Below are 15,414 nucleotides of genomic sequence, written 5' to 3' on the forward strand. Positions count from 1 at the left end.
ATAAACCGTGTGCATTGGAATACAACACCTTCAGTCCTGTGTTCACCATCTTTCTTCTCAATTTTTCCTCCATGTTGCTTGAAGTTAAATGTTTTGACCTTTCTAAACTTCTCGTCTTAGCCTTTATCCTGGAGAATTCAGCAACTTCTCCTGCGCTCTCCTTCCCTTATACTTTATATTTTTTCCAAGCTGTTGAACCCATCTCCTTACTATTTAGTTTAAAGCCCTGTCGTCAGCCCCAGTAATGTGATTTGCCAGGACCCTAATCCCAGCATGTTTCAGAGGGAGCCTGTTCCATTGGAACAGATTCTCTTTCCCCATTACTGGTGTCAATTTCCCACAGATTCAAACACACTTCTCCCACACATCAAAGAGCTATAACTCTCTGATTTTATTAACCTTGTGCCATGTTGCACATGGGTCAGGCAACAATCCAGCGACTATTACCTTTGTGGTGCTCTTTTAATTTAGTACCTAGATGCTCAGATTTCCTCAGCAGAAAACATTTTCTTGCTCTTGTTTTCACTAATTCCGGGAATCAGTCAAAAAACTGCAAGTGCTGGAAATAGGAAATAAATACAGAAATCTCAGCAGGTCAGATAGCACCTGTGGAAAGAGAAGCAGTCAATATTTTAGGAACATATATCACCCTTTATCATGAGCTGTGGTGTAGAGTTGCAGCCACAAAATGTCCTCTTTCCACAGATACTGCCTGATTGCCGAGCTTTTACAATGTTTTCTGTTTTTATAAATGCCAAATTAACCTTCTCTGAACTGAATCCTTTTTGTTCCAATTGTCAGCACATGCATGCTCTTGTACATTTCTCCTTAGGAATGGAGAACCAAAACTGTACATTGTCAATGTGGTCACCAGGGTTGGTTAAGTCATGGCCATGTTGCTTTTGCAGAAAGGCCAATGCTGTGTTTGCCTCCTAATTACTTGCCGTACCTGCATACTAACCTTCTGTATTTAATTTACAAGTATTATCCAGTGGAGCAGCATTCTCAAGCCCTTTACTTGACGACTCCCCTCCCACACGGTAACATGATTGAAACACATCACATTCCACCATTCCAGTGTACATCAGACACCTAGCACTCTCTTGCCAAAATCTCCCTCAGCTACTCCACGATTATAATTTGTCACACCGCCTGACCTGGATAAACAGAAATATCAGCAAAACCATAACCATTGTTTTTGGTCCCTCTCATAAAGCTCCTGGTCTATAACGACCAGCTCCTTCCCTCTCTTTGATAAGTACCTGAGGTTGGACCAGAGTTGACTTCAAAATGAGCCGGTGTCTACATATTTCCTCCTTTGTTTTTTAAAAAGAGTAGACAAAATCGGCAATACTACCAGCAAGGCAGTTAGTGCTTCTGCCACACAGCTCCAAGGACTCGGACTCCATCCTGAGGCCTGGTGCTACCTGTGTGGAATTGGCACATTCTCACCATGACTGCAGGAATTATGCCCAGATGCTCTCGTTTCCTTCCACACCCCAATGATGTGCAGGTCAATTGGTTCATTCACCTCTGCCAATTGATCCTTGTATATAAGCAAGTGGTGAAATCTAGAGGAGGGGGAAAGATTTACAGAGAATGTTGGGGGGAAATAATAAAGTACAGGATTAATATTCATGTTTAAGGGTGGCTGATAGTTATGGGTTTACTGGACAAAAAGGTCCTGTTTCCATGCTCTGTAACTGTGATTACAGGAGAATTAGTGGGGCAATGTGACAGAAAGTCCTGGCATAAACTGGATAAACCAACAGGCCTCTGTCTGTAGCATACAAAGATATGATAATATCACTCTACTTCATTCTTCTCTGGTATTATCTGAAATTCAAAGTGTCATCTATGTTTTTGTTACATCAAAGCTGTTCTAAAGCACTGACCAGGCTCTCATTTTGTACCCTACATAAGCACTGCGCTATAAAACTGGCCTACAGTACCCCGGGCCCCAGTCTCTATTTCTGAATTACATTCATTCCTGGCCCAGCACCACACAAGTTTTAACATTCTTGTCCTGGTTTTTGATTCAAAGATTCAAAGTACATTTATTATCAAAGTATGTAAGCCGTATACAAACTGTTGGTATCCAAAGAAATATATCCTCTTTTCCCCGTAATCTCCACCAATTCCACATCCCAGAGGTTTTGGCATGGCCTTCTAACCCCACGTCCACTGGAGACGTAAAGGCTTTCTCTCAAAGCCTCTCCCATTGTCTTCCATCCTCTGCTTCATTACAACACTCCAAATTATTCAAAGATTTATGGTTCAGGTTAAAATAATGTTCCTACCAAGCATCTTTTACTACATTAGAGGTGAGTTTTTGTTGAGACACACTTGAGCACTGGTCTCTAAAGAACCACACTTATCTCTAAAATTATATTCACACCACTTTTCTACATTAATATTAAATGTACATTAAAAGTGATTAAATCATATACTCTAATAACTGCAGTATAGTAGCACAAATGTATTGCATTAATAAATTCTACAATAACTTAATACAACTCATATATAAAACATATTCAAATATATTTTCTCTGCTTTTTATGTCTTGTTTTATCTCTGAAAATTAAAGTATGAAGCCTTCTAACCATCATTTATGCATATCTCGTGATGCAGATTCAAGAAAATATAATCACAGTACTTTTTGACTGTAACACTTTATAATCTCATTTAAAAATGTCACTCAGCAGTAGAATACCTTCTGCAGACTTCGTTAACAAAAATCACAGCAAACTGCATAAGTAGGTCATAACTATTTTTTTTTGCCTTCAGTTTCTGCTCCAAAATGTTACATATATGCAAGACACCTGGGAGAGTAGTGCAAGGACGGGCTTTGCAGAAGGTTTCCTGGACAGTTATTACTAGAATCCTGAGAACCTGGGTGACCTGGAGTGAGTCACTTCAGTCCAAAGAATGGATCAATGCTTAAGAATAAGTTGTTATAAAAATACAGATTTTTTCTTCTTCCTATTCTTCCTCATCGTTCTGAATTTTGGAGGTTTTCTTTGCTTGACCTTCAAAACGTGAGGAATCTGCAGGAATCATTTGGAAATCCATTCTAGGACTTCTAAACAGTGGTTTTCCTCATCTCTTTCACCTCACACAAACCACCCAGAATGCAAGGCTACATTCGCCTAAATCAGCCACTGTTTTATTCCCTTGACCCCTGGTGAAACTTGGGACAATGATCCCCGGTCCTTCAACTGCAATTCTTTGCATTTGACACAATTTAACCATGGAAATTTCATGGAAAAAAAGACATCTTCAAACGTTTATTGCTTTACTGAGCAGTCTGGTTAATATTCAGTCATTTGAAATAGTCTAGAACAATGCAAGCTTGTCTTTCATGCAACCAGCAGCCTTTGTCTGGTACTGTTATTGAGCGCAGTACAACAACACATTTAGTAAAACCCAGCTGCTGCAACACAGATTTAGGGACTCCCCATTGATCTCCTCAATGTGGTCCCAATTCTTCCCCCACTGAAGATGAGACTGGCTAATTGGCCATTAGTGTGTAGCTTGGTGATAGAACCTGGGGGTTGGAAATGATAAGAACGTGAGCAGCATAGAATGAGTAAGAGTAGGTGGATGCCTGATGGGCAGTGTGGACGTAACAGGTCAAAAGGCTTGTTTCTGTGATGTGAGACACCAATGTAAATCAATATTTGTCAAGAAAGACCACTTCCTAACAAGCAGCCACTCAGACTTCTGTGAGCCCATTATTTTTTTGAACTATTTAATCTGTCACTGATTTGTTCTCAAAACTAGAACTCCTGGGATTAAATGAACAATGGCAGGACACAAATGAAATTAGCTAAGGAATATAACATAAGGTTGCAGAGCATCAAAGTTGCCCATTTTTGTGTAAAGAACACATTGCAAAGTGACTTCAGTATGACATCAGGATTTCCTCTCCACAAGGCAGTGACCACCCTTGCTATAATGTCCACAAGTAATGGTTGATGAGGTGAGGACAAGATGAAGTGGCCTCCTCTTGTGCTGGTCTCCTTGTCACAGACATGTTGTTGATTAGGATTCAGTTTGACCATGGTGGTGTTACTGACGACCAATAAAGACCTTCAGTGTAGGATGTGAACCAGTCTCAACAGCATTCTATGACTGACTGATTTGCTGTGCTTAGCTACTCTGTGACAACACTTCCCGCAATTATGGTGCAAGCTCCACTTACTAATGAGACAACATCGCAGACTGAATTCACCACTGGCACAATCACATCCACTGAGCAGAATGATGCAGAAAGCACTCTGTTAGCAGACTTGACACATCTCAGTGACTTATTTGGCATATAGGCAGGTTTCCTTCCTTAAAGGACATCAGATTATATTTTTACAACAATCTGGTGGCTTTAATTGTCACCATTAATGAAAGTAGTGTTTTAATTCCAGATGTATTTAATTAACTGAAATTATATTTCTGAACTACTGTGGTGGGATTTGAACCAGTCCCTGAATCATTAGTCCAGGCCTCTGAATGACTGGTTCACTAACATAACCATTCTGTTCTCACAAATAATTAATTTGTGGATAGGTCATATTTTGTTCCTGCACTGATCAGGGAATAAGACTATTTTCTTTTCAACACTGACAGTGTATTTGTTCAGCAGATACAAAGAGAATTAACAGGAAATACAAGTTAAAAGTAAAATATCCATGGGAATTGATCCATTCACTTCCACTCAGTTTAATCTGTGTTGTTATGTGGCCTCAACTCTCATTCTGTTCTGCTCATTTTCCTCCCACCATATCTGGTACACTCCCAAAGAGACAGGAGCAAAGCATGTTTCAATAAAAAATGTTTTAAGGAGAAAGATTTCGGTTCATTTTCTGCAGATTGTTTTCAAAACGTTCAGTGCTATTCAGGAGTAAGTGAGCATCAATGTTTAATGTCAGCATTTAGCAGTAGGTATTAATATTAATTAGCTGTTAGGAAGATTTGCAAAATGTAGGCACTTTATGTAAATCCATCCATGTCAGATCTGAACACCACTGAAATTAACATGACCTTTTCTGGAAACAGAAATTTGCATGCTTCTGTATAATAAGTGTTTATCAGGATTTGAGAGGAATAGTTCAGAACTGAGAAATGCAGAATGGGGGAAGAAAGCCAATAATGTTATTGTGTTTTATTGAACCTTGAACTGGTTGGAGAACCATGACATTTGTGCACTATGGACAGATCCGGTAATAAAACTCAGAGTTTTCAAATTGTGGATTCTCCTGGAGGGAAGAGCAACCTCCAATTCTTCTCTCTTCGCAACCAGCTATCTCTCTGCATCTTGATTCCCTGTCTGGTTATCTCTAAGACTATCTGGGTTCATTGAAAGACTTATTATCACCAAGAGAGAAGCCAACCCACACCTGTGGCCTCTGATAAACTGAAGTGCTTTGATTCAGCTTTAAGCTGACATCCAACACCATGCATCACAAAGAATTCCTTCTTCTGTCCTTTCATCTCTACTCAGCCTGAAAATCAATAAATCCTTTAGATGGTGGTATTCTTAAAATATTTACACTTCCCACAAGCTTGTGAAAATTCAAAGATTCAAAACACATTTATTATCAAAGAATGTATAAATTATAATCCTTAAAATTTGTCTGCTTATAGATAGACACAAAGTAAGAAACTCGAATAACCCAATTTTAAAAAAGACCAAAAATCACTGTTGTTTTTGAGAGGGAAAAAACACACATCATGGAAACAACTAGAAGCAAGTCAACAGCATCCCGAACCAGACTGAGTCTCAGATCCATGCCTGGAGCAGCTGGAGTAGGACCAAGCCTCGGTCCCCACTTTTCACAACAGCTGGGCAGAAACGCACGGCGGCCGGATCAGTTCACAGCCTCAGCACCGCGGAAAAATGAATGAACATTCGTAGGACTGCAAGCAAAATCAGCCCGACCCTCACCTCCGTGTCCGACACTCGGGCTTGCGGCTATCTGTGCCGGTGTTTAAATTAAAAGCTAGTCCAATGCAATTGCCTGAATCACACTATTTACCAATTTCCCTTCTCTCATCAGTTTACAATAATATTCCATTTTAATATCTTAAGTTCTGTTCCTCAAGTCTAAACACTTCCCTGGCCCTTTTCTTTCTTGTCTGTGTAATGATCTCTTGAACAATTCTGTCCCCAGTCTTTTGCACATATCCATTATCTGTGCCTACTGTGGCCACTATGCCTTCAATGATCCTAGTCCCACACACAGGATGATTGACCTGGGTGCACAAGCTTGCATAAGTGTAAGGGCATGTGTGCACAAGGTGCTACACATGCCCTTAACACTTCCTCCCTCACCACCAATCAGGGCCCCAGACAGTCCTTCCAGGTGAGGCGACACTTCACCTGTGAGTCGGCTGGGGTGATATACTGCGTCCGGTGCTCCCGATGCGGCCTTCTATATATTGGAGAGACAGGCTGGGAGACTGTTTCGCTGAACACCTACGCTCTGTCCGCCAGAGAAAGCAGGATCTCCCAGTGGTCACACATTTTAATTCCACATCCCATTCTGATATGTCCATCCACGGCCTCCTCTACTGTCAAGACGAAGCCACTCTCAGGTTGGAGGAACAACACCTTATATTCCGTCTGGGTAGCCTCCAACCTGATGGCATGAACATTGACTTCTCTAACTTTTGTTAATGCCCTTCCTCCCCGCTTCTTACCCCATCCATTATTTATTTCCCCCCCTTTCTTTCTCTCTATTTTTTCTCCCTCTGTCCCTCTCACTATAACTTCCTCTGATGCTTCCCTACCCCTTTCTTTCTCCCTAGGCCTCCCGCGCCATGATCCTCTCCCTTCTCCAGCCTCGTATCCCTTTTGCCAATCAACTTTTCAGCTCTTAGCTCCATACCTCCTCCTCCTCCTGTCTTCTATCATTTCAGATCTCCTCCTCCCCCTCTCAAATCTCTTACTATCTCTTCTTTCCGTTAGTCCTGACGAAGGGTCTCGGCCCGAAACATTGACTGTACCTCTTCCTATAGATGCTGCCTGGCCTGCTGCGTTCCACCAGCATGTTGTGGGTGTTGCTTGCATTTCACCATAGCAGCTTGGAAACTCCTATCACTCTGCCTCCGCATCAGATCCTCAATGAAGCAACACACATCAAAGTTGCTGGTGAACGCAGCAGGCCAGGCAGCATCTCTAGGAAGAGGTACAGTCAATGTTTCGGACCGAGACCCTTCGTCAGGACTAACTGAAGGAAAAGTTAGTAAGAGATTTGAAAGTGGGAGGGGGAGGGGGAGATCCAAAATGATAGGAGAAGACAGGAGGGGGAGGGATGGAGCCAAGAGCTGGACAGGCGATTGGCAAAGGGGATACGAGAGGATCATGGGACAGGAGGCCTGGGGAGAAAGAAAAGGGGGGGGGAGAGCCAGAGGATGGGCAAGGGGTATAGTCAGAGGGACAGAGGGAGAAAAAGGAGAGTGAGAGAAAGAATGTGTGTAAAAAAAAAAATAACGGATGGGGTACGAGGGGGAGGTGGGGCATTAGCAGAGGTTAGAGAAGTCAATGTTCATGCCATCAGGTTGGAGGCTACCCAGACGGAATAAAAGGTGTTGCTCCTCCAACCTGAGTGTGGCTTCATCTTTACAGTAGAGGAGGCTGTGGATAGACATGTCAGAATGGGAATGGGATGTGGAATTAAAATGTGTGGCCACTGGGGGATCCTGCTTTCTCTGGTGGACAGAGCATAGGTGTTCAGCAAAGCGGTCTCCCAGTCTGCGTCGGGACTCACCAATATATAGAAGGCCACATCGGGAGCACCGGATGCAGTATATCACCCCAGCCGACTCACAGGTGAAGTGTCGCCTCACCTGAAAGGACTGTCTGGGGCCCTGAATGGTGGCAAGGGAGGAAGTGTAAGGGCATGTGTAGCACTTGTTCCGCTTACAAGGATAAGTGCCAGGAGGGAGATCAGTGGGGAGGGATGGGGGGGACGAATGGACAAGGGAGTCGCGTAGGGAGCGATCCCTGTGGAAAGCAGAGAGAGGGGGGAGGGAAAGATGTGCTTAATGGTGGGATCCCGTTGGAGGTGACGGAAGTTACGGAGAATAATATGTTGGACCCGGAGGCTGGTGGGGTGTTAGGTGAGGACCAGGGGAACCTATTCCTAGTGGGGTGGCGGGAGGATGGAGTGAGAGCAGATGTGCGTGAAATGGGGGAGATGCGTTTGAGAGCAGAGTTGATGGTGGAGGAAGAGAAGCCCCTTTCTTTAAAAAAGGAGGACATCTCCCTCTTCCTGGAATGAAAAGCCTCATCCTGAGAGCAGATGCGGCGGAGACGGAGGAATTGCGAGAAGGGGATGGCATTTTTGCAAGAGACAGGGTGAGAAGAGGAATATCCTGATAGCTGTGAGAGTCAGTAGGCTTATAGTAGGCATCAGTGGATAAGCTGTCTCCAGAGACAGAGACAGAAAGATCTAGAAAGGGGAGGGATGTGTCGGAAATGGACCAGGTAAACTTGAGGGCAGGGTGAAAGTTGAAGGCAAAGTTAATAAAGTCAACGAGCTCAGCATGCGTGCAGGAAGCAGCGCCAATGCAGTCGTCGATGTAGCGAAGGAAAAGTGGGGGACAGATACCAGTATAGACTTGGAACATGGATTGTTCCACAAAGCCAACAAAAAGGTAGGCATAGCTGGGACCCATACGGGTGCTACGCCTTTAGTTTGGAGGAAGTGGGAGGAGCCAAAGGAGAAATTATTAAGAGTAAGGACTAATTCCCCTTTCTAGATCTTTCTGTCTCTGTCTCTGGAGACAGCTTATCCACTGATGCCTACTATAAGCCTACTGACTCTCACAGCTATCAGGATATTCCTCTTCTCATCCTGTCTCTTGCAAAATTCCACTGCAGAGTGGTGGTAGAGGGGAACTGGTTAGGTCTTCTACCACCACTCTGCTCCCCCTAGCGACTGTACCTCTTCCTAGAGATGCTGCCTGGCCTGCTGCGTTCACCAGCAACTTTTATGTGTGTTGCTTGAAATTCCAGCATCTGCAGATTTCCTCGTGTTTGCATTTTTAAATTCATCACAATGGCATTTTATTGGTGAAACATCCGAGAAAACTTTTTTCCCTGCCTTAAAATATATTAATTTAGTCTCAACTCTGAAAATATATTCTCCCTTTCTGTCACTCCAGAGTCTGGCACCAGATTCTCTCAATTTTGGATCCACTTCATATTTGAGTCTACCAGATTAACTCAGCACATTGACCAGAATAATAACAGGGTTCTACAGGTTAGACACTGAGGACAGATTCCATAAACTAGTGACTTAGTCTGTGTTGATGCCACTTTGCAGATCAAGGGGTGAGTTCACTGATGATCCTGGGATTTTGAAAAAAAACTCGTAGAATGTATGTTTACGAGAGGATCCAGGGTAGGATAATCACCCGAAAATCATGAGAGAAATTATGACACTTTTGTTAATGTGGAAGTATAGAACTATCACACAAGAAATAGCAGCTCACTAAATACTCCAATTGTGTGAATGGTACAGATAGTAGTAGTCTGATCACTCGAATCGAGTATGATGTTCTGCTAACACGACTCTTAACCTGGGAAGTTAGGATAGATTCCCTTAATGGAGGACACTTGTGTGTGACTTTGTTTAACGTGGAGAGGCTGAGGCATGGGCAGCCACTATGTGGTCTTTGACAGATTGCAGTCAGGGTCCAAGTGGGATGGAATGCCAGACGACTGGGTATCCCTTACTGTTGCAGTCTCCCTCCGCCTGTTGTGATCTGTCATCATCTTCCACCAGGCCCACCACTGAGATCTTGATTGGATCACTCTTTGTCTGGAATCTCCCCCTTGACCTTACTGCCAAGGGTGACCCTACCAGCAGCTAAACACCAGACAGCAGGATCTCAGGAACTCACAAGCCCCTTCACAAAGACAAGGTGGTGATCCTTGGAGAATATTACAAGGCATGGATGTGGAGCTGACATGGCTGCATGGAAGTGAGATACACCTCAGCCTCTGAATGGCGGAGAAGGCTTGGGGAGCCCAATGGCTACTCTTAGCTTTCTGTGATGCCTGCATATTAACTTCTGCTTTTGTTTTGGACTGCCACCAACTTCTCCAGCCTCAAGTTTTTCTGCAATTGTTGAATGTTTTCAACATAATTTCATTATAATCAATCTATTCAACAGCACTCTTTTCCTGGATAGTTTTAAAATGGCTAGCTTTGTGGAGATAAGGCAGTAAATCACTTGGCCAATACATATTCATCAGCTAAATTACTACAGCAGATTATCCAACTGCTGCACAGGTAATCCTGCTGAGCATAAATCTATATACTACTAAAATTCTCATGTTCTGTCTGTCTACTTTTCTGTTTGTGACCTCCAATTAGCGCAAACAGTGCATTACAGCAGCACTTATTTTGGCTAAATCGAATTAAAATGTGCTAACTTACAGAATGCAGGCAAAGTTCAGGGTTATATAATCGTATAAATTGCTCATTCGCCAAAAATCAACGGGCTCCCTTTCACCCGAGACCCGATCGGCCATCATGGAAAAGGGACGCGACAGCCCAACATATGCGCACGGCCAGCCTCAGCAGTGCACATCTACCGGAGCAAAAGGGCAGGGCTGCTCTATTTCGAGGGGTCACATTCTGCTAATCACCATCAGCATGTGCAGGATTGGGACAGATCTAATTGAGACGCATCAATAAGAGATAATTAAATCTTATTGTAATGACATACTTCGAGGCACCCATAAAAAGAGAAATAATGTATGAGATCATGAAAAGGCAATGTAACATCATTGGACATGTGATTAGGAAAGAGGAGTTAGAATGCATGGTAATTATGGGAAAGAGTGAAGGGAAGAAAGCAAGAGGAAGACAAAGACAAATGATGATGGAGACAGCAGCCAGAGAACTGGAAATGAATACCAATGAATTGATCCACTTGACCTGAAACAGGAGTATGTGGGCCATGGCAGTCAAAGCTCAAACTGGGCATGGCACCTGATGATGATGATGACGATGATCTTCTATCCAGCATTAGGGTAAAAAAAATGGTCAGCCTAATTATGCCGCATGGAAAGGAAGGGGGACATTATGGTCAAAAGATGGTGCCAAATGTCATCGGGAAGCGGCAAGGAGAGGGAGAGAACAAGAATCGGATGAGGCCAGGGCCGCATGACTCCAGGATCAAAGTGTCAGGACAAAAAAAGATGAGACAAGAAGAGCTAGAGGAGGAGAGGCATGCACGTCTCCAGGATCAGAGACAAACAACAAACAGCAGAAGAGATGAAGGGACGGGGGATGAAAGGACTGCATGTCTCCAGAATGACAATGAGAGGCACAAGGGTGGTAGATAAACCAGAAAAGATGCCATCAAACGTGTCCTTCATTAAACGAGGAGGAGCTTTATTTGCTTTGCTACATGTCATTCTTCTTTAATAAACTGAGGTTTTCTACTTCAGTTTCCAAAGCAAAGCGATACCAATAGCATTCCAGAAAATTTAATGTTCATTCCGGTCACATCAGATTGCACTACCCTTCTCTCAACGGGTGCCCCAACGGGTCACCCCGTTGTCTAGTTCCACATAATACCAACCACACTTCAAAAACAGCTTCAACACTTATAAAATATTTTGGGCTGTTTTGAAGTTGCAAGACACAAAAGTTCTTCCAAAAGTGGAATTATTTTTTCTCTGTTAGTTTTCATGCTCACTACACACAAAGCAATTAAACAAACCCACCTTCACTCTATGGAAACGAACCACATCGCCAACTTTGTAGATTTTAGGAAGCAGATCAGGATTCCCGTTGAAAATCACACAATGGAGTTTTCCTTCTGAATGGTCCACTATGGTGACTGTAGAACAGTAATCTGCAAAAGTGTGATCACACTCAGTTAAAAGGGCATGGTAAAATATAGAGTATTTATTGCAACACACACAAAATGCTGGAGGAACTCAGCAGGTCGGGCAGCATCTATGGAAATGAATAGATAGTTGATGTTTCGGTGGGGGAGGGGAATGAGGCAAGCAGGAAAGTGATAGGTGAAGCCAGGTGGGTGGGAAAGGTCAAGGGCTGGAGAAGAAGGAATCTGATAAGAGAGGAGAGTGGACCATAGGAGAAAGGGAAGGAGAAGGGGCACCAGGGGAAAGTAATAGGCAGTTCAGAAGAGGTAAGATGCCAGATTTGGGAATAGAAGAGGGAAGGAGGGAAAAAATTACTAGGAGAAATCGATGTTTATGCCATCTGATTGTAGGCTACTTTGATGGAACATGAGGTGTTGCTCCTCCTCCTGAATCCCTTCCTTCTTCCCTTTCTCCTATGGCCCACTCTCCTCTCTTATCAGATTCCTTCTTCTCTAGCCCTTGACCTTTCCCGCCCACCTGGCTTCACCTATCACATTCCAGCTAGCCTGCTTCCCCTCACCCCACCTTTTTATTCTGACATCTTTCCCCTTCCTTCTCATCCAAAGCGCTGACTATTCATTTCCATCGACGCTGCCTGACCCTGCTGAGTTCCTCCAACATTTTGTGTGTGTTGCTTTGGATTTCCAGCATCTGCAGCCTTTCTCATGTTTATAGTATTTATTTATTTATATTTGTTCACGTCGTTAAGCTGAACAAGAAGAAATCTGGCTTTCTTTAGTCAGGGGGATTATGAAGTACTTGCTGCTCTCCTATGGGGAAGATGACGGTGCACATCTTTGTGCACTGTGCTTCTAACAAGAAGACCCAAAAAACGATGCATGGGCCCTTATCTTGGTTTGTCCCCATCAACTGTGTTATAGAACACTATGAGAAGTTCCCAGGGACACATACCAAGAAAGCACTGAATGCTGCTAATAGATCATCAGCTTGCAGCAGGATACTCTTTGGTTCGGCTAAAACAAGTTCATCTTCAATGCAACAAAACGTCTGTACATGAATGCTGCCAACTGCTATATTTTAGTCTGCAGTTGTATATGTTAAGGAATTTACTGAAGCCCGATGTAGCCAACTGAAAGGCTTTGTAGAAAGGGACTGCAGTCTAATATCGTGTTGGCATTGGATACTGAGGGATTGGGTACTGCTTAATAGCATCTCAAAAACATGTTTAAAAATGCCATACGAGTGTCACTAGGGCCTTATAAACAGAATGAGCTGATTTGACGGCACAGTGAATGTACTGATTTGATGACACTATGAACATAAAAAAATTCACACTGATTGTGTCGACTTCCTCCATGTATTTTTATGAGTAAAGTTGATTTTCGAAAGAAAAGACTTAGTATTGGGAGAATACCCTAAAATTAGCCGAGTGGTAACGTAGAAAGCACATAGTCCACACAGAGAGGAGCTGAAATCTGCAAACATCCCTTCCCCAAGTTCAGATCACTGGAATATTTTATAACCCTTGTTACAGGCTTCCTTCTTCAGTAATACCAGTAAATAACCAGGCAACACCAAGCTACAAACTGTTGCATTTTAAGCAGGAGTGCTGATTTTCTTTTGGGAAAAAATGCCCCAGAAAAAAATTAAGATGGAATTTCAGTGCTCCCTTTTACAGCTTCCACATTTTGTGCCGATTAATTAGTCAAGCTGCCTGCCAAAATGTTGAATCTCTGGTAGTTTATATGATTAAAATTCTCAGACACAAGACTTATTTCACTCATTCACTAGAATGTGACATTGTACAGCGAGAATTTATTGCAAGGAAATATCTGCCCTTGAACCTGACAGATTGGTTTGGAACTCTGGAAGTCACTGTTACATTGACCACATTACATAATTCACATTTAAGATAGATCAAGATGTTAGATTTCCTTCCAAATTATATAAGCAAACATAATTTTACTAAAGCCTGGTAGTTACATAGCCAGCACTTACTAAGAGTGATAATACATTACAGATTTACTTTATTTGATGAAATTAAATTACATGGCAGGATTTGAACTTATTTTTCCAGATCAATCATCCAGACTTCGACAGGTTGAAACTCTCTAATCCAGCACCCTTGGGACCTATCAGGTGCTGGACTACAGAAATTGCCCTTGATCATCTTCCTCTGAGTAGGAGAACTGCTTGTTTTAAGTACAGATGTATTCATGAGGTCATGAGCTCTGAAAGTTGTCCTAAACCCTAAGTTTCAGTAAACTGGAAATACTGTCAGCTGAGAATGCAAACATTGAACTGGCAGGTTAATGAGCTACAGATTAGCACAGATCATAGTTAGATCTAAGAATTAGTTAATTAGTACAAATCTGTAGTACAGATTCACAACGTGCCAGACCAAAGGAATTGTCACATCACAGAATTTTGGACTGGAGAGTTTCCACCTGTAAATTAATTCAACTACAATATCGTTGCATACGTCAAATGCAAAGTGCTATTGCATGAATAATTAAGAGACTGACCTACTGTTATTCAGCAATCATTTTAATAGTAGATTTTAGAGCATTGCAGTTTTAAAGGTTGGAAACTTAACGATTTCACATCCATTTTAGATACTTGTTCTCTAAGCAGCAGAAGTGTAATCGTAAAGCTAAGAATTCATGCTATAATTCATAAATCGCGAGTACTGGGTTATACTGTGGCAACATTGAACCAATGTTACTTTGGGAATATGACAGTTTGCTGAAGACTCTTACATCATCACCTTTAGGAAGCAGTATGGATAATCTGGATGGAGACTTCTTTATTGACTGGGGTATAAAATATAAGTGCTTGGCATTGTCAACAAGCAAGCAATCTCAAGGACTAACAGGTTCAAACATGACAGTCACTATCCAATGACACCTGTTTGGTTCACTCTATCTAAGATTAAATATTTGGCAGAAGGCTTGCCCCAGGTCTTTCTAGTGCAAGTGATTCTCCAAACCATATGGTCTATGTTTAGAGATCTCTTGCAGGATGTTAGGGATAAATTTGTCCCGGTGAGGAAGATAAAGAATGGTAGGGTGAAGGAACCATGGGTGACAAGTGAGGTGGAAAATCTAGTCAGGTGGAAGAAGGCAGTATACATGAGGTTTAGGAAGCAAGGATCAGCTGGGTCTATTGAGGAATATAGGGAAGCAAGAAATGAGCTTAAGAAGGGGCTGAGAAGAGCAAGAAGGGGGCATGAGAAGGCCTTGGCGAGTAGGGTAAAGGAAAACCCCAAGGCATTCTTCAATTATGTGAAGAAAAAAAGGATGACAGGAGTGAAGGTAGGACCGATTGGAGATAAAGGTGGGAAGATGTGCCTGGAGGCTGTGGAAGTGAGCGAGGTCCTCAATGAATACTTCTCTTCGGTATTCACCAATGAGAGGGAACTTGATGATGGTGAGGACAATATGAGTGAGGTTGATGTTCTGGAGCATGCTGATATTAAGGGAGAGGAGGTGTTATAGTTGTTAAAATACATTAGGACAGATAAGTCCCCGGGGCCTGACGGAATA

General features: G+C 42.6%; 1 protein-coding gene across 5 annotated transcripts in view; it reads right to left on the reverse strand.

Moving 5' to 3' along the window:
• pot1 (protection of telomeres 1 homolog) overlaps positions 1-15,414 on the reverse strand; it is a 355,041-nt gene that overhangs the window by 110,231 nt on the left and 229,396 nt on the right. For all 5 annotated transcript variants that reach the window (XM_063058161.1, XM_063058162.1, XM_063058159.1 and 2 more), the window contains one exon: positions 11,744-11,874. In XM_063058161.1, the coding sequence (XP_062914231.1) occupies positions 11,744-11,874 (131 nt within the window). The remainder of the gene's footprint in view (positions 1-11,743; positions 11,875-15,414) is intronic.

The sequence above is a fragment of the Mobula hypostoma genome, chromosome 9, assembly GCF_963921235.1.
Source record: "Mobula hypostoma chromosome 9, sMobHyp1.1, whole genome shotgun sequence".
NCBI lineage: Eukaryota > Metazoa > Chordata > Chondrichthyes > Myliobatiformes > Myliobatidae > Mobula > Mobula hypostoma.